Source organism: Cheilinus undulatus, linkage group 5 (assembly GCF_018320785.1).
Source record: "Cheilinus undulatus linkage group 5, ASM1832078v1, whole genome shotgun sequence".
Classification (NCBI taxonomy): Eukaryota; Metazoa; Chordata; class Actinopteri; order Labriformes; family Labridae; genus Cheilinus; species Cheilinus undulatus.
The window spans coordinates 15,023,449-15,044,204 of NC_054869.1; the positions used below are offsets into that span (position 1 = coordinate 15,023,449).

Here is a 20,756-nt window from a genome sequence, read left to right on the forward strand (position 1 = left end):
ACACATGAGCACAGCTGATCATAGCGCTGTTCTGACAGGTTTGCATTTCTCTGTTCATCACATCATTACCGTGTTTGTCCTATCAGTGCAGCGTGCTTGTGTTCCCCACTCATCATCACAGCTCATCACCCACGGGACACGCTTCATGTGATGGGTTCGCACACATCGAGCATTATCGCGTCATGAAAGAATGTTATCGCTGTCTGGATTTATTTACCCCAACATTTATCAAAGCAAAGGGGGCAGAACGAGGACGGATGCATACCGTCATGTGCTATTAACAACGTAAAATGCACACAGGGGAGCGTTTGGCACATCCTGCACAGGTGACAGCCAGATGGACCATGCACCAGGGATTATTTTAAATCAATGTCACCAATGTCACCAAACAACAGCAGAAGACTATACACTTTATGTTGCAGTTAGCATTATTTGAAGGCCAATAGAAAGGTACACTGACATTTTAATCCATAGGGGAAAGCAAGATTTCTATGATACCAGAATTTTAAACTTTAATTACATGAAATGAATTTAAAATAATCCCAATACCTATTTCAAAATCATAGCAACTGAAATAAAGACCTATTTGGCTTCAAATATTGGGTAAAAACTTATTTAAGTGATCAAAAATGCAGGTAAACTCCTGAACACCGTCATAAATATAGAAATACCATGGGCTGGGTCCAATTACGTGAATATGAGTAAAATGTCATCAATCATTTAAATCTTACATCAAGACAGTGTTAACTTTGATAGCTTTTTAAAATTTACGTCTTAGTCTTTAGTTTGAACGCCTTTACAAGTCATATTCTACTCATTTTTACCCTTTAGTGTTTTAGTCCCCGAAAACTCAAAAACATTGTAGTAAATAAAAAGTCCTTACAATTTAGTGTTTACTTTTAGTCCAAACATTTATTATCTTGTCTGAATCTGGTACTAAATCATATTAGTGGGTTCTACGCACCCTGCCAAACCTGGGGTCCCTGCTTTCTACAGCAGAGATAATGAGAACTACAGAAACGTTGTGCTTTGACAGATTTACCCACAGTGGAGAAATATCAAGGATTTATAATGTCTGACAAGAACTAAATTAGATTTCATTCTCATTTAGTCATGTTGATGCAAACTAAACACTTCATGTCAGTTTTAGTCGTCACATATTTTTTTTCATCTAGTCTCAGTCTCGCCTTTGTCATAGAATAAAGGTTGTAGAGCAAAATCAGTTTTTACTGAGAAACTTGAATAATTACAGTTGTGGAGGTGTTTGTTATTCAGCATTAAAAAAAGAAAAAAGATTGAATCATGACCTTTTCATCTTTTGAACCCAAGCTACTCAGATTTTACAACTTCTGTAAAAAAAACCCTTTTTTTTTGGCTTTCACCAAACAATAGAAAAGTATTGTTAGGGGTATCGATAAGGAAATGATTACACCTGATCTGTTTTCCTAGGAATGAATTTGGTAATATGACAAGAAAATGAGTAAGTGAGCCCAGCTATGAGCCCCCAGGAGGGAAAAAGGATTTTGTTTTGGAGATTGTGTATTGTCACTCTGGTAATGATGATACAAAGAGAGGGATCAAATGCTCTCCTCCTGGTGGGTGTCAGGGTGCACGTCTTTGAGATCAGGTCAGGATGTCAAACTACACACAAGATGCAAGTAAACTCTGATATGCCAGTCTTGGATGCATCGTTAATTATGTTGCACTATAAGAGCGTTTGTCGTTCATGATGGTTAAATTTGGGCCTGACGTTTGACGACGGGCTGTGACGATGCAGTCAAGCCAATATTTGGCTCAATTTGTCTACAAAGCAAGTACGGTCAGATTCTTGTTGTACCATGCAAATTAAGCTTTCTAGGACCATTTTGAAATCATACTATGAAAAAAACACCTCTATTTGATACCATAAAGTAGCTGTCAGTGGAAGGTCTGATTTTTTTTTACATAAGTGGGCAAAAAGTAGTTTCAGTAGTAGTCACTTTACTGTTGCAGCTAATAAGATAAAGTTCACCATAGTTGAGTTTGGTTGAGTAATAATTGATTTCCAGAAGTCTAGATTGGCCGTGAATTCTGACAGCATACAATAAAGACATACTGGCAGGTTTAAACTCGAGAATAATGTGTCTTTAAGTAGGTAGACATAAAGCAAAAGCCTATTACCTCACTTGATAAGCATTTATAAATGTAAATGCTATCAAACTTAAGACTTAAAGTCTTGCATGTAGGACTTTTTAATACTTTTAAAATCCTTACCGTTCCCTAAATTGATTTATCAACTTCAAATACTCTTTCAGACCCCGCAGACACCCTGGTCTAGTCTGATCCAGCCTCAAGAAAGCAAGCAAGAGTTCGCCTTCAGTAATTGACAGATTCATTCCTCTCCAAATGCACCTTTTGAAATAGATTTGCTTATTTTAAAGGTCACAAATGTCAGGTACGTCAAGGTCAGGTATCCCTTTAGGACAAGTTTATATTGGTCTCAGAGGTCCCCAAAACATGCTTGTGAAGTTTGTTGGTGAAAAAACACAACCCATCTGTTCAGCCCTGCTAAGAATGAGCTGTTTCTGTGTCTGTTGCTTTAAATGTTGATGAGCTGTCTGACCCCGCCTCTCTCAGAAAATGGATGTGGCTTAATGGATGTTGCTCTCCTGATCCTCCTCATAGTGGGCAGCTGAAAGGAGGATCAATAGAGGAGGGCAGAACTTTCTTCCAAGCGGGGAGGGCCAAACGAACCTGGGGGTGGGGCTAACTCTTCACATGACATCATGAGGTGAAAATCTGAGAATGGCTGCTTTCAGCACATTTTCTGACAGGTGGAGAAAGAGAGGGGGGTAGGGAATAGATTTTTCAGATTCTTAGGGGGATTGTGGACAGGCCAGGGGCACATATTTTTGTTAGAAAAGCTTGAAAAAGTGTACTTTGCATAATATGTGACCTTTAAAGCTTTGATCATTTTTGGATGCTAGCAATCATCAAAACCAAAGATTTTATAACATGTGAGTTAAAGTTCCACCAAGTAAACATTTTGATTGCATTAGAGAAGGTGTGTTTGAATGTTTGTGAGTGGATATATTAGAGGACTACATGCTAACCAGGATTAGTTCTTTGTTATTGTTGCACACTGCTTTGTATTGCAGGGACTTTCTAACCTTTCTCATCAGCCTCCAGGACCTCTTGCAGCTTTGTAAAGGTGTTGGACTGACGAGGTGGCGTGCGGGACTCCTTGTTCTCCTGGATCATCTTATACACCTCTGAATCTCTGTCAAACTTCTGCATGGCAAAGTCAGAGCTTGAGCTGCAAAAAAAAGAAGAAATCATAAAGACCACGGGTTTTAGCATTCACTGAGAGGATATGTTTGAGGTCCTAGTGATGTGTCGAGCAGAAAATGTATGTTTTTGAAAGAAACTTGTGAATCTAGTTCAAGTAAATCCAAAGGAAATGAAGGACGGGGCAGCAGCTGCCTCTGGGGCTTTGACCTGCGATCATGAAGTCTAGATTGCTCACCACAGGCAAGAGAGCAAAACAACGTTCAATCATATATCTTAAGCTCAACAGGACTCTGACATATCTCCTTACCAGGGGATTGTTCTGACCTAAAAACAGCCTAGAGGTGAAAACACAGAGGAAATGATCCCGACAACTGAGGCTTTGTAACCTTAAAAGGTACTGTAAGGCAATATGTCAGGTTACATCTTTTCACCAGCCACTGCAGTATAAGTTAGACAAATTCCTAAGTCTGGCACACGACATGACAAAAATGACCAGATAAGATCTGTACCTTTAGATAATAGTTGACAAAACAGCCAGAAACCTCCATAAAAACAACTTCTAATTTGTCATCCTGTGAGTGTTTCCTGTCAGTTTACACACAGGAGGAGGCAGGCGGAGACAGGAAGCTTTCACCTTCAGGTAATTCACAGTCGGCTCATTAGGAAATGAGAAGAAAGAACAGTAGCTCACTTTACAAGCAAATTCTTCACCCCTGGTGTGAAGAAAAAATGGCTACTTTACTTCATGTGTTTAACAACACTTCCATTCTGCCTCTGCAGAAGAAACATACGGATTACTCTCTACACCATGAGTTAAAACAGAGGAAATCTATGTATTTGTCTGGAGGGAGATGGTGAGAGTAATCCGTCAGCAGAAACCGGTTGGCCAGGTACTCTAAACAGGCCAGGTGTGGTTTGATGCCCTCCACCTGTCAGCCTGACTCTCAAATCAATCAGCTATCCCATCGTCTGTTGTCACATACAGCAAATCTGCCAAGATATGTGCTCTTTTACCTGACACCTGTGCTGTGAAGAATCTGGTCTGAGATGATGATCAGAACCTCAACCAGGCAGATACAGAGTCATTGTTTGGTCAAACTCTTTGTAGGCTGTGGTTTTTATGAATCACAGACATTAGCACATGCTGGGTTCCTACCTGGTGATAGTCTGCCTGTGCAGCAGAAATCTTGTTTCAAGCTTTGACTTTAGTCTGTAAAACACAGGCGCAGCTGGACTGTGATCAGCTGACAGGCTCAGTCAGCCAAGACATGGAGATGTTTGTTATGAAAGGACGCTGGGCTCAGTTAAAGGTAGGAACAGAAAATTAGGAGAACTATTCCGGAAAAAGGCCTCTGACTCTCTTATACAGTGCCTTAAAAAAGTATTCAATCCCTTTTTATTAATTTTATAAATCAATCATGGTCAATATAAATTGCCTCTTTAATGCCAATGTGAAAACAGATTTCTACAAAGTAATGTCAATTAAATAAAAACATGTAATGTAATATCAACGATTGCATAAATATTCAACCCCTTTAGAGTGACTGACCTAAATCAACAGAGGTCCACCCAACTTGTGCTAGTATTCTCACAATGAGTGAAATGGGAATCACCTAAGTGCAGTAAATATGTCTGAAGTGTTTGTGGTATAAAGACACCTGTGTCTATAAGCTCCAGTCACTGGTTTATAAGTATTCCTGGCTACCATTACACCATGAAGACAAAAGAACACTCCAAGCAACTCAGAGAAAAGGTTATTAAAAAGTTTAAGTCATGTAATGGATACAAAAAAAAAATCCAAGGCACTGAACATCCCCTAGAGTTCAGTTAAATCATCATCAAGAAATTGAGGGAATATGGCACACGTGTAAATCAGGCTGTCCTCACAAACTGAGTGAGTGTGCAAGAAGGAGACTAGTGAGAGGGGACACCAAGACACCTATGACTACTCTGAAGGAGTTACAAGCTTCAGCAGCTGAGATGGGAGAGACTCTGCAAAAAACAACTATTTTGCAGGTTTTTTCAGCAGTCAAAGCTTTATGGAAGAGTGAAAAAAGAAAGCCATCATGTATGAAAAATCCTATTACATCTTGAATAGAGTTCACCAAAAGACATGTGGGAGACTCCATGGTCAAAAGGAAGAAAGCTTGTAAAGGTTGAGCATAAAATAAATCTAGCAAAATACAGGAAAATCCTGGAGGGCAATCTTATTCACTCTGCAAAAGAACTACAGTTTGGGAGATTTATTTTCCAGGAAAACAATGATCTGAAGCATACAGCCAAAGCTACGCAGAAATGGTTTAATGACAACAAGGTGAATGTTCTGGAGTGGCTGAGTCAAAGCCTGAACCTCGATCCAGTAGAGAATTTGTGGCTGGACTTGAAAAGGGCTGTTAGCGCCTGTTTCCTGTGCAACCTGACTGAGCTTGAGCAGTTTTTCTTGCACATTTTTATTTAATTGACATTACTTTGTAGAAATTTGTTTTCAGTTTGACATCTAAAAAGTTTTATTGTATTATTTAGTAAAAAAATATTGACCCTGATGATTTAGAAAACCAATAAAATCAACTTTTTATAGGCACTGTAGTTTTGTATTGATTTCAATGTGCTTTAAAGACCTTAAATAAGATTTACTGCATAAATAGGTACAGATCTCAAACAATGCTGCCGATGTGCTTTCCAACATGTATTATCCCAGACTGATTTTCAGCTTGAGGCTCAATGTCTTGCTGAATGAACATTTCTGAAACAAGAGATGGCAAACAGACAAGACAACAAAAAATGTGACGAGAGCAAATTCTCAGACCCTTTTCCTTTGCATCACCGAACATGACTCAAATTGAAAACAGACCTCTGCAGAACACCCTCCAAGTTCTCCACATGTTCAGCTCCACCCTCAGTCCATTTCCCCCTTTTTTCGCTTCACTCCCCGACCCTGCTGAAATTGCAGTCTCAAAACAAATGGAAAGTCCAGGTCAAAAGGGAACAAAACAACTAACAAAGGAGAGGGTGAGAGGGAACGGCATTCATCTGAGAAAGTAGTCTATGTATGGTTTTGCAGTTAAACTTTACAAAGTAGAACTTTGTCTCCTTGCTTTTCAGATGTTCTCACATCTACACAATGACTATGCTGCTGGTCTCCAAACCGTGACTGGGCTCTGAGGACCCATGATACTGATCTAGTCAAAGCACATGCATGCAGCCAAAACATGTCCGAGACTACAAGCTTAATTACAACCATATTTCTCAAACAAGGTCACTCACAGAGCAAAACCCAAGTTGGTTCAACAAAAGAAATCCAAATGACAGAACTCAAAATGAAAAGACTCACCTCCTAACTGAAGAAAGGAGGAACAAAGACAGAGAGCTGAGCTTTTCTTTCAGCAACTGTCCCTGAGTTTCAGACCCTGCTGGTGTAACTCACATGGAAAAGTAAGCTGAGCACACACATGCGGATGCAGAACACACACCTCTATCTGAACCAGACGAGACAGAAAAACAAGAGTCTGACCGAAAGGTGTGCCTCCAGGCTCATACTCATTGGCCATGCGACACAAAGGGGAGGGAGCATGGGTGTCACAGAGTTTGTGATTGGCCGACAGCAGCAGGGAGAGGTTTTCTGTGCAGGCTGGGGGCTGCAGACAGGGGGCCGATCAGGGGGAGACAAATAAGACTGAATGGGATATGGAGAGTTTGGATTTGGCTGCTGACACGTCATATCTAGTCTGATTACCTAAAGGAGAGGGCACTGGGGCCAAAGTCAGCCACCCTGCTCTGTGAAAACACACACAGCAGCTCTCCAGCAGAGACAGTGGAGAGAAAGGATCATAAGACACAGACTAAAGAAAATTTTCCTTTCTGATAGAAAAAAAAATATCAGTGAGTCAAAATGATTCCAAAAACTGTTCAGTGGTCACCACCTGCAAGCTATGAATGAGTCAAATTACAGCTGTAGCACCTCATCAGAGGGGGAGAAACAGGAAAAGCAAACTGCAGTGCAGGTGGTGGACAGGAGATTGTGTTTCCCAAAGGCTCTAAAGTCCCCGTGAGTGCAGCTGCAAACAGCTCTAAACAGCAGGAGTGCAGCTGAATCTGTGATCATTGTATTAAGGGAAAGCACTGAATTCTTTCCATGGCGATCTAAAGGCATTTTTTAAATTCAAGGGTAGATGCATCTCAACGGAAACTCTGAGGTTTAGTTAATCTTTAAGGTTCATGACTAAGGTTTGAGTTTTCATTCAACTTAAGCTTTTAAAGCTCTCATTAGACTGCCTTTGCTTGAATCCACTCAGTTTAAAAAAGGCCATGTGAGTGAGCTTCATGCATGAAGATGCAGAATTGTTTTTTTTTAATAATTAGTTATTAACTATGATTTCCTTTGACATAATTAAACTCTCACCACAAATAACAGCTTAAATATTCACCAGAATAAGGGCTGGGTGCTTAAAATATGCTGGGAGAGGACCTCTAGAGCCCCCTGTTATTACTTGTGCTTCACTTATTTAATGAACCAGGGGGGTACTCTTTTGCTTCCCCTCCAGCTGGATAATTTTCCCACAGGCTGACAAATCCGCATGACTGTTGAAAGACTTAAAACAGATACAAAAACAGTAACTGAGAAGCCAGCCTACAGTGCCTATGAATGTATTCAACCCCTTGAATGCTTTACCTGTTTACTCATTTTCCTCTGTCAGTCATGATCAATATAATCTGGCTTTTTAGACAAAGAAACTATTTAGTGTAAAAGTGAAAACAGAATTCTAAACATAAATAAAATAAAAACACGTAGGGTAGAACAACCTCCTTTAGAGTGACTGACATAGTTCAACAGAGATCCAGCCAATTGGTGCTAGTAGTCTCAAAGTTGGTGAAATAGGGATCTCCTGAGTGCAGTGAAATGTAAATGATTGTAGTATAAAGGCACTTGTGTCTGGAAGATTGTGTCTGTAAGATCTGACCTAAAAATATATATATCAATAATTTCATTCAGTTGACATAACTTTGTAAAAATCAGTTTTCACTTTGACATTAAAGAGATTTGAAAGAGTAAGAGTATGTATGAGAAAGAGTATGAGCATGTGTCCTTGTTTTTTGTTATAAAAGTTGTCATCACCTGCGACGGGGGGACATGGGCACGTCCTTGTCAGTGGGGCTGTGAGGTGAGTAGCGTCCCGGTGGGGTCGGAGTTCTACTGGACACAGAGTTACTCCTGTAGTCTGAAGGAGAGAACTCCTGAAATAGAAGAGGACACAGAAACAAGACAGAGTTACCAATTGGCTGAAACCGCCTCTTTAGACCAGAGCTGAGGAATCTATTGAGACAAGTGCTTAGACCATGATGCAATGGTACTGTAAAAAAAAAAAAAAAAGCCACACAAAGAGCTATGTTCAGAGGAGAGGCAGGAATTTCAGCAGCAGTATTTCTAGGTTACTGCTCCATATGCTGGCACCAAACAAATTTTAAATCCTTGTTTCAGGAAGCTCTAAATCTGAGCCAACTGTACTGTGTGACAAGCTGGAATAAAGCAAAGTCAGACACACGGACATGTAGGATATATTAAGTCAAGATGAAAACAGGAGAGATTTATCAGGAGCTTAAATAAGATACACATGTGGAGACAGCACAAAATACAGGAGTGCATTTGTCAGTATCATCACCATATTTGACCAAGATTTAAATACTGTTCTAAGTTTCAGCTAAGGGATAAAAAAATCATCATTCTCATTGAGAGCACAGGGCACCAATTGCAATCAGAGTTTCTATTGCATGAGTCACGCCCTACATTCCTCAGCTGCAGGCTCATCAGTCTCGATGATCACAGCAGCCCAGATCAACATTTTTATCTTGATTACCGTTTATAGCAGCGCTGCACTTCAGCCCATCAGCTGATAGATGATAGATAGTGTGGCAACAGATGTTTGGCACTGACTCCAGAGCTGGTCTGATGGGAAAAACAGAGCCAACGTATACTTCAATGGTTTCCAGATGCAACACAAATCTCAGAATTATTCATGGTTATAAACACCGTCCACTGTCATGAGATGAGAGAAGAAATTCCACTTGGTAAATCTCATTAAAGCCAAAAGGAGCTGTTCAACCAAAAGTGTGGTTCAGGAAGTTGAGTGAATATTTATCTTTTGACAGCAGAGGGCGCTACATACCTACAGTGTTAAAGAGGCCCATAAAGTGACACGAGCCAATGACATTTTTTATTATAGCTGGTCTTAGCAGAAATGAAAGGCTGCAGCACATAGTGGACAAAGGTTGGGTTATTGAAGCATTATTGTACCATAAGTGTGAGAGAGATATCCTCTGTTTGGAGCTGTTGTCATCAGTGCGTTTGCACTACACACCACGCACACCTGGACCGAGTCTGCACGGCACATAACTCAACACAGACACTTTTACTGTCAAGAATCCCAAGAAACAAATTGTTTTTAACCACAAGTTGGTCTGTGATCTAACCAGGAGCTCCTGTGTGCTGACCATCTACTGACCAGTAGAGCATGGTCATGCAATTTAACTAAATGAGAGTTTTCTTGTTCCCAAACAGTTTCACAACTTCCAGTTTGCTTGGGAAACAAAGTTATTACTTATTTAAGTCTGAACACAGTCCAGGAAAAGTTAAATCAAACAGCCCACAGAGAGGACGAGTTTCACAATAACGCTCACTGACTTTTTTCCCCATCAACTGACACCAGCTGGCATCAGGCTGCATCCACCAGAGAAAAGCCTCCACCCAGTTTCCTGAACCAGTCCATGACTCTGACTCCAGTTGGAGCTGGTGCTGGAGCTGGATGCTGACACAGTGGCACTGATGGAGTCGAAGATTTGTGAATTCAATGCCAGCACCCGCTTCCAATTCAACAACTCTTTGAACATTGTCTCTGTTCCCAATTGAGTCCAATTTTCCTCTCCTCTTTCCTCAGTGAGTGGGCAGATTAGTGGTGCGTGCCAGGAAGCCTTTACCAGAAGCGATCATTGGGATGTCTCACTGCGATTTTTCCCAGGATAAACTCAGCATAATAACTGCAGGCTCAGAAGATTGCATACTCCATATCATCTGAGCGCAGGAATACAGACGTCTGTGGCTCTCCTGCTGTGAATCTATCTCAGGGGCATATACCTGACTGACATGCATGCTTTAGGGATTCTTTCAAGAAGACCTGGTGAAGCCACACAGTATGTGCATATGAATCTACTCTAATGCAAACAAAGCCTTTGTTATATAAGTGTCTGGCTACTGAGCATGGATCTTCATGCTCTCTAACGGCCAGAGAATTACAGCTCTGATCTATGCGACCTAAGAGGAATGCAATGAAGTACAGAAAAAAAAACAAAAGGAATGGGGAGAAAGAAAAAACAAGCGCTCCTCTGTGACTGGGACCTTAAAGAGTTCAAAAAAACTTTGTCTGCACCAGCAGAATAGTTCAGCCGTCTCAGGCATCCATTCTGTAGTCTGCAATGCCAGCCTTTTATAGCTGTAACCATGGCACAGCTTGAAATGACCTGAAACCAAAGCACCCCAAAACATCTTTGTCCTAAAATCATCATTGTTCTGCTATGAGCCATCAAACATTACACATGGCTGATCTCGGAGCAACAATGTAAACCGAACCATGGCAGTGCCAAAGCTGCCCCCGCGTCTCATGCATCAACAGATTCAGGGAGGGGCGGAGGGAAGCCTGTTATTTTGTCTAGGCAGGGAGCTGCAGACCTCAAGAGAAAGTCATTGGACAATCCCTGCAGGTTCCCGAGGCTGCAGAGAGGAGGAAGCTCTGATTAAAGCTGCACTGTGCTGTAATCAGGGGCTCACTCTCTACATACACGGCATCATTAGAGCAAGTTACTGGTATGCTGAGCTGGCCTTGAGCTGCATATGACATTAATAGAGGGGTCCTACACCAACAAACTACAGATCCCAGTTCCAAAAAAGTTGGGACGACATGTAAAATATGAGTATAAAAACTAAACAGTAGTTTCAAAATCCCTTTCAACTTGTATTCAGTTGAATACAGAATAGAGACAAGGTTTTTAAAGTTCAAACAAAACTTTTTTTGGAAACAAAAACAATCTGAATTTAATGCAGCAACACATCCCAAAAACTTTAGGACAGGAGTGTGTTTGCCACTGTGTTTCATCCCCTTTTTATCCAACAACAGTCTAAGCAGGTATCTGGGGAAAAACTGATTTACTGTGAAGCCATGCTGTTGTTAGTCATGTAGAATGAGACTTGGCCTTGTCCCGCTGAAACAAACAGGGATACCCTGAAAAAGATGGAAGCATACACATCTTATATAATATTCTAATTTTCCGAGGCACTGAATTTTGGGATTTCATTATCTGTAAGCCATAGTCATCAACATTTCAAGAAGTAAAGGTATTCTAATTTCTTTAGATGTACCTGTATGTGGCTCCAAAACCTGTAGAGACCTCTAAGTGTCAATGATGTCTTTACAGATGGGGAAGTTACCCATGTTCAGGCACTAATACACCCCCACACCATCAAAGATGCAGGCTGTTGATTAATCTGGATTGTCATTTTCCTCTTTAGCCCACAGAACATGACAGCCATTATTTCCTCCCAAAAAATGTGTAATGTGGACTCGTCAGACCACAGCACACCTTGCTACTTCAGGTCAGTCCATCTCTGGTGGTGCTGCTCAATGTTGTTGATATAAATTGTGCTTTGCATGTGACACTCTATGTTAACAGACAATGGTTTTCTGAATTGTTCCTGAGCCCATGTTGAAATATCCATGACAGAATTATATGCGTTTTAATGCACTGCCACCTGAGGATTCAAAGGTCACAAACATTCAATGTTGGCGTTTAACCTTGCCCCTTACATGTAGAAATCTCTCCTGATTCTCAGAACAATTTGATATCATGGACTGTTGATGGTGAAAACTCTTAATAACCTGTAATGCAAATTGAAGAACCTTGTTAATTAACTGCTAGACTATTTGCCTTATGTGATCTTTTATACAGTGGGGAAGTTCACACCGTTGTTGATTGTGAATGACTGAGGGTTTTCTGGAGAGCTTTTTTTTATACCCAATCATGATTTCTGCCATGGTATGGATTTTTGCAACGTCATCACTGGTTTAAACACTCATGTCCTGTTGTGGTCCACATAAGGCACAAATGATGGCTCCATCAGCGTAACATAGTGATTTATGACAGATGGCATCTCAGTCTGAGTTTAGTCATTGGCATGTTTCGCTCTGACACTAAGAGCAGCCATTTACCAAGCCAAATGTCACCTGTTTGTATCTGTGTAATTAATGTGAAGAAGAGTAATAAGGTAAAAGTATGTTCTCTCCTCCCAAAGTTTGTTGCCTGTAATAACAGCAACATGAAGTGACTGTGCTTTGCACAGCATCCCTGTCGGCTTGTCTGGGGTTTTAATACAAACTCAAGATGGTTTGGCTTCTTAGCCCAGCACTGCAGTGACTGGTATTACAATGGCTTGAAAACTGTTTAAAGGTTTGTTTAAACTGATGATTTGCTTGTTTTAAGTCCAATGACGCGAATAAGCCGACTGTGGTGATAAAGGGGGTCAGGGAAGCAGCTGTAGACACTGTAGAGGAGGAAACTTGCTTGTACCACTGCTAAAGCTAAACTAAATCATTAATAAACATGGTATCACTGACAAATTCTTCATAAAGTGAAGTTTTTATCACCCCTCAGTGCTTTAATTGTATTTTTTGAATGTGTAACAGGGATCAAATTCAAAATGTGGATTTATTTCCAATAAAACAGCATTTATCAATTTGAACATTAGATATCTAATTTTTGATTTGCAAATCATTTTCAACCTACATTGAATTAAATGCATATCACTCTATTCTGTTTTTATTCAAATTTTACACAAAATCTAACTGTTTTGGTATTGGGGTTGTATTTTGAATGCATCTCATGATGTTTTAATTGATGTGGACAAATTTTGGGTTTTGAAGTTGCCAGGCTTAATAGAGAAAATGGTGTCATCCTCTTCTTTCTATTCACCAAGATTAAAAAAAAAACAAACAAACAATGAAACTTCACTTATTGCTGATGCATTTTTTCATCTAGAGTAGGCCTGCAGAATCAGAGAAAATGAGTGAAAAAATGATCAATACCTTGTAGTTCTTAAGGTTATGGTGTGTCTATCAAACCATCCTGCAAACTATTTCCAGGAACCAATATTTTCAAACAAACTTCATTACATCCTGAGTGTATTTTCAATTTGTAGACCAATTGCAAGTATTCTCTTCATTGTGCAGCCTCAGACACTGAAGCTGCAGAGGTGTGTGGCTCATTAGCTTTGCTGTTAGCAGTAGCAGCGCTAGCTCTCGGCATCGTCAATGTTTGCATTGCAATGTTCTTTCTGGTTAGCTGCACAGCCTTAATTCAGAAATATACTCAAAAAATCTCGGTCCAATCACTGAAGAAACTTTAATGCTGACATTCAAAACTCTCTGCTGAGTGTGTTGCTCTGCAGGGTAAAGACATCTGCTCCAAAGATGTCAAAAAAGGTCCAAGAAGGTTGTGTTGAATCTTTCTGTTTATTCGAATCATCATCCTTTTTCTATACCCGCTTTATCCCTGGCAGGGACCAAGGAGCTGGAGTCTTTCCCAGCATGTGTTGGGCGAAAGACACAGTTCATCCTTTTGAGTCAGCAAAATGTGACATTAATGGGAATCAGCTTAATTTTACTGTGTAGAAACATAAACATGTAATGTGTCACCTCTGACATGCCTCACTTGTTCTGGACTTTCTCATTCGTGCTGTCAAGTGTGACATGAAGAGCCAAATTTATAAACTAGAAATTAAAAGATGCCTCCAACTTGTGTTTTCAATTGGTTGTCCTTATTTATAACTATAAGGGATACCAGCTTGAATTGTCTGTATTAATAATCTGTTTTTAATACAACCTTTAAGGCCCTTAAAAGCCTTTTTGGAAGGCTGACCTTAAAATTTAAGATCTGAATGGAGTGAATGACAGACCATGAGTGAGTGGTTTATGTTCAAGTAAAGGCTTGGTACTGGTGGGGAAAAAATGTCGGGTGAACTGTGAAAAATGAAAGAGAATCGCTTTAAAATGAAAACAAGCCGACATCGACGACAGGCCACTTCAAGACACAAACAAACAGGAAATAGTGAAGTGAATGGATGGCAGCTGTTTCTGATCATGGGAGAAGCTGAAGACGGTGCCAGTGGAAAGGCCTGCAGTCTGGCTCCAAGTGAGCCACTCTGCATCATCATCGTTGTCATTACCACCCTGCAGCTTCAATTACAGGGCATGAACCAGAGGCACATAGGAGCGATGCCTAAGGGAGATTTTATTTTGGGAAGCATAGTGCTGCAGTAAGAAAGTGCTCTAACTGCTTATTGACTGTCTCTACCACAGACATGACTGCTGCTCTAAGATGAGGCGGGGGACAGCAGACATCCTGGGCTGGGTAATAATCAGAGCCGTACGCAGTGTTTCCTATCCTGCAGTGCAGTGGTGGAGGTCCGGAGAAAAGGCCTGAGGCTGACGCTAACCTGCTCGTTATCCACTGTCACTGATGAAAACTGCCCTGTCATTATGTTTCAGAGAGGGTGTATTACTGCGTCCATGCACTGTAACAAATAAAACACATCATAAGGCTGAACACAGCACATCGTTTGATATCAAAATTCATCATTAACATTCTTGACCTTTGGTTATGGCCTCATATCCCACAGCAGCTGCATAATGGAAGGATTTGGAAAAAAATGACTGAACCAAAGGGTAACTTCTGGGGCTAAAACATGGAGCAAAAGAGCAGAAGAGGGGAAAAGTGCAGTTTCCTGTATTGCCACTTGAGGCTTGTTCCAAAACTGAGTCATTTCCATTTGGCCCAATGTTAGAAAGTGGGTGTTCAAAGTGAAATTAAATGACAACTGCGTAAGAATGGTAAAAAAACTAAATTTCTCGCTGTATGTTTTATTCTCTGTGTGGCACAAGAATTTCATAGGGCTCACACCATCAAGTTGATTGTTTGATTAATTGGTTGATGAGCTCTCATCCGACTCAAATCTCACTGGTTGCAGAAAGAGAGAGACAGCGCAACAGTGGGCAATCAAGTAGAGAGCGTGAGTACTGGTAGTTAACTAGGTTTGTGCTTAAAAAGTTATACGGCAATATACAGCAGTTTAATGAAAAAGCCAACAGATGGCAGCAGACGTTAAATAGCATGACGCAGCACACGCCTCCTCAATCCAAAACAAACTAGAGGTGTTACTCACTCTGGTAACAAAGGTCCTAGTTTCTATCTACTGTCAGCAGGCTAAAAGCAAATATACAGGATCATTTCGAGTTTCTGACACCAGAGAGTCAGGAGATGGACCTCAGTCATGCAAACTTTGCAGTAAACAAGGTAAAACACTGCTACAACACCAGTCTTCCTGGATACAAGGCACCGTGCTAATTAACAGCAGCAACATCGGCTAGTTCACCGAACAATCTGTGTCATCCCTTCCAGCATTCAGTGACACTGTTAAGTCAAAATTTCCCTCAACTTCTAAACGAGAATAGGAGATAATAAGCAGCACTTTATGCTTTTTTTGAAAAGACTTAAGCTGTACAGTGTTGCTGATGAGGAAGGCTTCAGAGAGCTGCGTAAGGAGCATAACTGTTTAATCCCCAGTCGTCAGTTCATCACAGAAAAAGATGTGCAGTTTTATGGAGAGGTAAAGCATAAAGTCATTTGTAAAAATGCAAGTGCGCTTATAGTCATGTGAAACTAGAATTTTATATGAAAAGTATGAAAAAACAGCAAGAGGGACAACAGAGAGAGTCATTCTAAGCTTAAAATGTTAAATATTACTGTATTTTCACTTATTAATAGCTTATGGATTATAAATAGACTATTTTAATTTATTTGGACCTTTGAGAATTGAAATTTAAGTGTACATATACCTCTTCTAAGGTTGTGAGAAATACCCAGCCCTAGTAGTTACAAACAAGGCTTTAATGCAGAGAAATAAGATGCTCTTTTGTGATTGTTTCACAACAGTTACAGTCTATGAAACTTAGCACACAAATGTGTAGAAAGGTGCTGAATTTTTATTTCATTGTTGTTGAAATGCCACTGCAAGTGTCTGTACTGCCCTCAGCCACAGCCTCTACCTCTCTAACCACTTATCCAGTGGTTTTCAGTTCACCTCAGTAAACAAACCTCATTGCATGCTGCATGGACAGTATTTATGCACACAAAATACACAGTGGGGGCTGGAACAAGTGGCTCCCGTTAATCATTATTGTTATAAGATACGACAAAGACAATTTTCTAAAGTTATTTTCAGAAATTATATGACCACAGGCAGGTGCAAACTGTCAACTGATATTTCAACATTACAAAACTGAAAAAAGTGAATGGGGTCTGAAAATTTTCTGAATGCATATAGCCCTAAGCTCTAGTCACTGTAGTCTGGTGAAGAGCAGCAGGTTTCAAATGTCAAATGTCTGTGGTGCGAAAAAAAATTTGGACTTTGAAAAATTAACCTGCATAAATGCCAAACCTAAGGTTCATACATTAGCAGGGGCCACCAAAGGGTGACATCCTGGTGGCTCTTGGTACAGTAATCATGCATCTATGAACTAAATAAGAGGCCTGATGGATGCAAACTGACAACAACCTCTTCAGAGGTTAAGCCAATTTCCTTCATTCCTAGAATTCAACATTTTACATACATAGGCCCTGTAGATAATCTAGTTTCTAACCTTAGGGCTTGCTTAGTGGACCTTTTCTTCCAAATGGAAATGTAAAACTCTTCATATACAGAGCACAGTCGAAACTGTGGTACAACATCCAAGCTCTTAAAGTCACGCTTCATTTTCCCAATCCTCTTTAATGCTTTCTACATATAAACTCTTGGCCTGGGCTTACACAATGAAGCATTCAATAACATGGAATAAAGTGACAGATCTTTGTGATGCCAAGGCTAATACCTCCCCCTCCATTCATCCACAATGGCCACACACCATCAAACCGCTTCAGATATAAAACATATGTATGAGATTAGAGACCAAATGAGAGGGGGAGGGATGAAGATGACAGAATGACTGAGCAACTTAATCCATGCCAGGTTGCAGTCATCTTGAATGGAGCTGTAGTTTGTTAATTTTGTACGGATAATAAAATCTGTTTAACTATATTAGAAGAATAGATGATGAGTTGATTTTTGTGGAAATATTTCAAAATATGCAGCATGTAGAAGTACTCTATAAATTCAATGACTTATAAAGCTCATCCCACATTAAAAATGGATTAACCTGATTGTGCATGAGCAGGAATGGAAGAGTGGATTCTTTCAGACCCCTGAATCAAGCCAAAGCTGTCTCATGTGATCAAACAGTACTGTAGGTGGTCTGAGCGAGGCACTCACCCACACTGCCACCAATCGTCAGAAACACAATGAGGAATGATTCGAGGCGGAGCGTTTATTTATACACAAAGGGTGCTAAAAGCAACACATTCTTCATCCCTATTAAATTTACCACAAGGCTGCAAATTGAACTCATTAGACATCTGGAGTTTGTTATGGTCAGACTTAAACTGCTGGACTTTTGGTTATATGGATGATTCTTTTTATACACACCAGAAAGGACAATAAAAAAAAAGTTTAAAACCAAGTGTGTTGATCAGCTTTGTAATAATGAGATAGGAGGTCTAAACGTTGAGTCGATTTAAACAGCTCATCAGAGAAAATCCCTCCATAAAGGTGACGGCGCTCTGAAGGTAAATGAGGCTGACAGCATTACAACTGCAGTAATTAGAGCCTGTCTCTCCCTGGTTTCACACAGATACAGTTTCTCTGTAAAATAAAGAACCATAACTCATGTTTAACTCAATATGAGGTGATGTAGGACAGCCTGATACTCATATTTCTGCAGGGATTTCCGAGAATGGCTAAAATGAAAATCTAAACTGTCAGAAAAGTGAGCATTTATAGTGTCAGTGGAGCTACTAGCTAAACAAAAATGATTTATGACAAACAAACACAGCCTTTGTAACCACTACACTCAAGCATAGGTGTTGTCCTGTGTAAAACTTGGGGGAATATATGCTAACACGTCTGTTTTTGCTGGCACGAATACACTGAGGGGCAGTTATACATGTCGTTCCCTCGACAAGAACTTCAGGAATGTTGACGCACCGCTCAACCGCCTTCGTAAACAGCACCAACTAGTAAAAGACCCATCTCTCCAGGCCAACATTTCCCCATAAAACTTTCAGGGCCGAGTGTCCCCATGAGTGCGCCGGGGGGCCTGGAAAGCACGGGGAATCAAAAGTGCCCCAGTTTGCTTTTCTGCTCCAGGGGAAAGAAAAACAGACGAGCGGATCAATCAGGAGGGATGAGGAGAGGCATGCTCCCCGTGCCGGGCCCACAATGGACCCCAAGCCTGTCGGCTACGAGTCCACGTGAAAAGACCTCACACCGCCCAGTCAGAGAGCTCAGTGTGCAGAGAAGAAGAAGAAGAAGAAGAAAACATCCCTCCACAGTGGCCGCAGCCAGTTCTGCTCCCCTGACACCAGCTTGGCCCAGCAGAGCTCCGGCCTGCCAAACCAAACAACAGACCCACTCATGTCGGACCTGAAATAGCACCACCATCATCAAGGAAAGAAACGCAGGAGCACGTAGAGAGAGATATGTTCATGCTGGAGGAGAAGCAGCTACAGGTGAAAAATACTATATAGTCCTGGAGTCAAAGCCATCCTACATTGAAATATAAAGCCTTACAGTGACTCATTTAAAAACATTAACCTCAATTTCTATTCCTGCATGCCAAGTATCTGTTTCTGCTCCGAAGAGATGACCGCAGCTTTGCACTCCAGTTCACCACAACCTCCAGAATAGAGCAGGACGGAGCCGGCCGCTGGCGTGCAGGGTAATGACGGACAGAGAAATTTATAGGAAGGAGGATGTATGGAGCTGCCTTCTCTGAATGAAGATTTTAGTGACACACGTCTCTCAGCCAACGCCACTTTTTCCCAATTTAGAATAACGAGGAAAGGCTCGGTTTGCACGAGTCTCACCCTGCTGAAGCTGGACATGCTACGATTGAAGGGATATTTATAAAGAAACCACCCTTTCCTATCCAGGACCAGGCAGCCTGCTGAGGGAACCCTCAGGAACCTCAAAGTACAGCGACTGCAGACCCAGACGTGGAGCCTGGTCCTAATGGCCCGGTGACAGGTCAAAACGGTTTGGGTTTGGCCCTGTTCATAGTTACAGTTGTGGCCATTCCATAATGATATAAACAGATGCTCTGAAGGTAGTTCAGATACAATCTCATGTGCAGCTTCCAGGAAACGAGGATGCCTTTTCTCCTTTTGTCATGGTGCTTAGCTAGAAGATATGAAAACGTGTGAATAAAGCCAGACACATTATGGCATGACAAACACAGCTCCAAGATCAAAGCTAAACTTAATAAAGAGCACGTCTGAGATAATGCACTCTGAATCTCCGGTTTTTCAGTGAATTTTTCTCTCTTTGAGAACTTCAGAGGTCTGTGTAATCTGTTGGGCTGGGACTTCAGAAGGGTGAATGCTTCCTGCAGCAGCTTCTGATTCAAAAGGTCACTTTCCTTTTGTTCAACTCACTACCCTTTAGAGGCCTATCAAGATGTACTGTACAGACTTCCTGAAAAACATACAATCACGTGGCTGGATGGTTAAGTTACGGGATATTTAAAGGTTAATGTAGACTCTTAAACTCTAGTCCTGAGGTAGACGAAAGTTAACAGGAACACAAAACAGAAACAAAAATTATGCAGCGCATTTTGAGTCAACTCTGCAAAACAAAGCCATTTGGCATTTTTGAAACATACAATTCAAAACTTCATATTATTATTGTAAATGTGTTGTGTTTTTGGACTTCATGATGAGAGAAAAAGAAAAATATTTGTGTTTTTCTGCAGCTTCTTGGCAGAGCAGATCTCTGTGATTGCTTAAGTACAGTTTGGGAATGTCAGCAGCTCCCTGGTGTATGCTCCGCTCTGCTCCACGCCACCCTGGCCCCCGTCTCCTCCAGCTCCCGTCGCACAACGACAGGCCTTGTGACGTGAGGGCAGAACCACCACCAGCCTCTGCAATCACAGCCACTATTGTACAAAGGCTTTTTCTCAGGACATCAGACACCCTGGAAAATGGGGGATCCTGTTGCGCATCCCACTCTCCTCACTCAGGGAGCCAAAACAGGGGTGGAAAAGCCTTTTAGGAGCTTTTCAGAGCAGCTGATCACCTGATACAGCATGGCTCTGCACCTCTCAGGGAGGACAGAGGCCCTTAGTGCTCACTGTGTCCCTGCCAGCTTGAGCAGCATAATGCACAGTGCCCGATGCAGGCCTCTTCCCAGCCTTTTCCCCACTGAGCGCCCTGAAAGAGCTGCACTCACTAATCACAGCTCTGCGGCGGGAGGCTCGTCACCACTTTAAAACCAGGGTAGCCATCCCTGGGAGGACGGGGGT

General features: G+C 41.2%; 1 protein-coding gene across 1 annotated transcript in view; it reads right to left on the reverse strand.

Annotated features, from left to right (window-relative positions):
* Window positions 1-20,756, reverse strand: part of pdlim2 (PDZ and LIM domain 2 (mystique)) — a 62,517-nt gene that overhangs the window by 2,905 nt on the left and 38,856 nt on the right. Inside the window, exons 7-8 of the mRNA XM_041788645.1 lie at window positions 8,384-8,502; window positions 3,150-3,295 (exon numbers count right to left, since the gene is read on the reverse strand). Of these exons, the coding sequence (XP_041644579.1) occupies window positions 3,150-3,295; window positions 8,384-8,502 (265 nt within the window). The remainder of the gene's footprint in view (window positions 1-3,149; window positions 3,296-8,383; window positions 8,503-20,756) is intronic.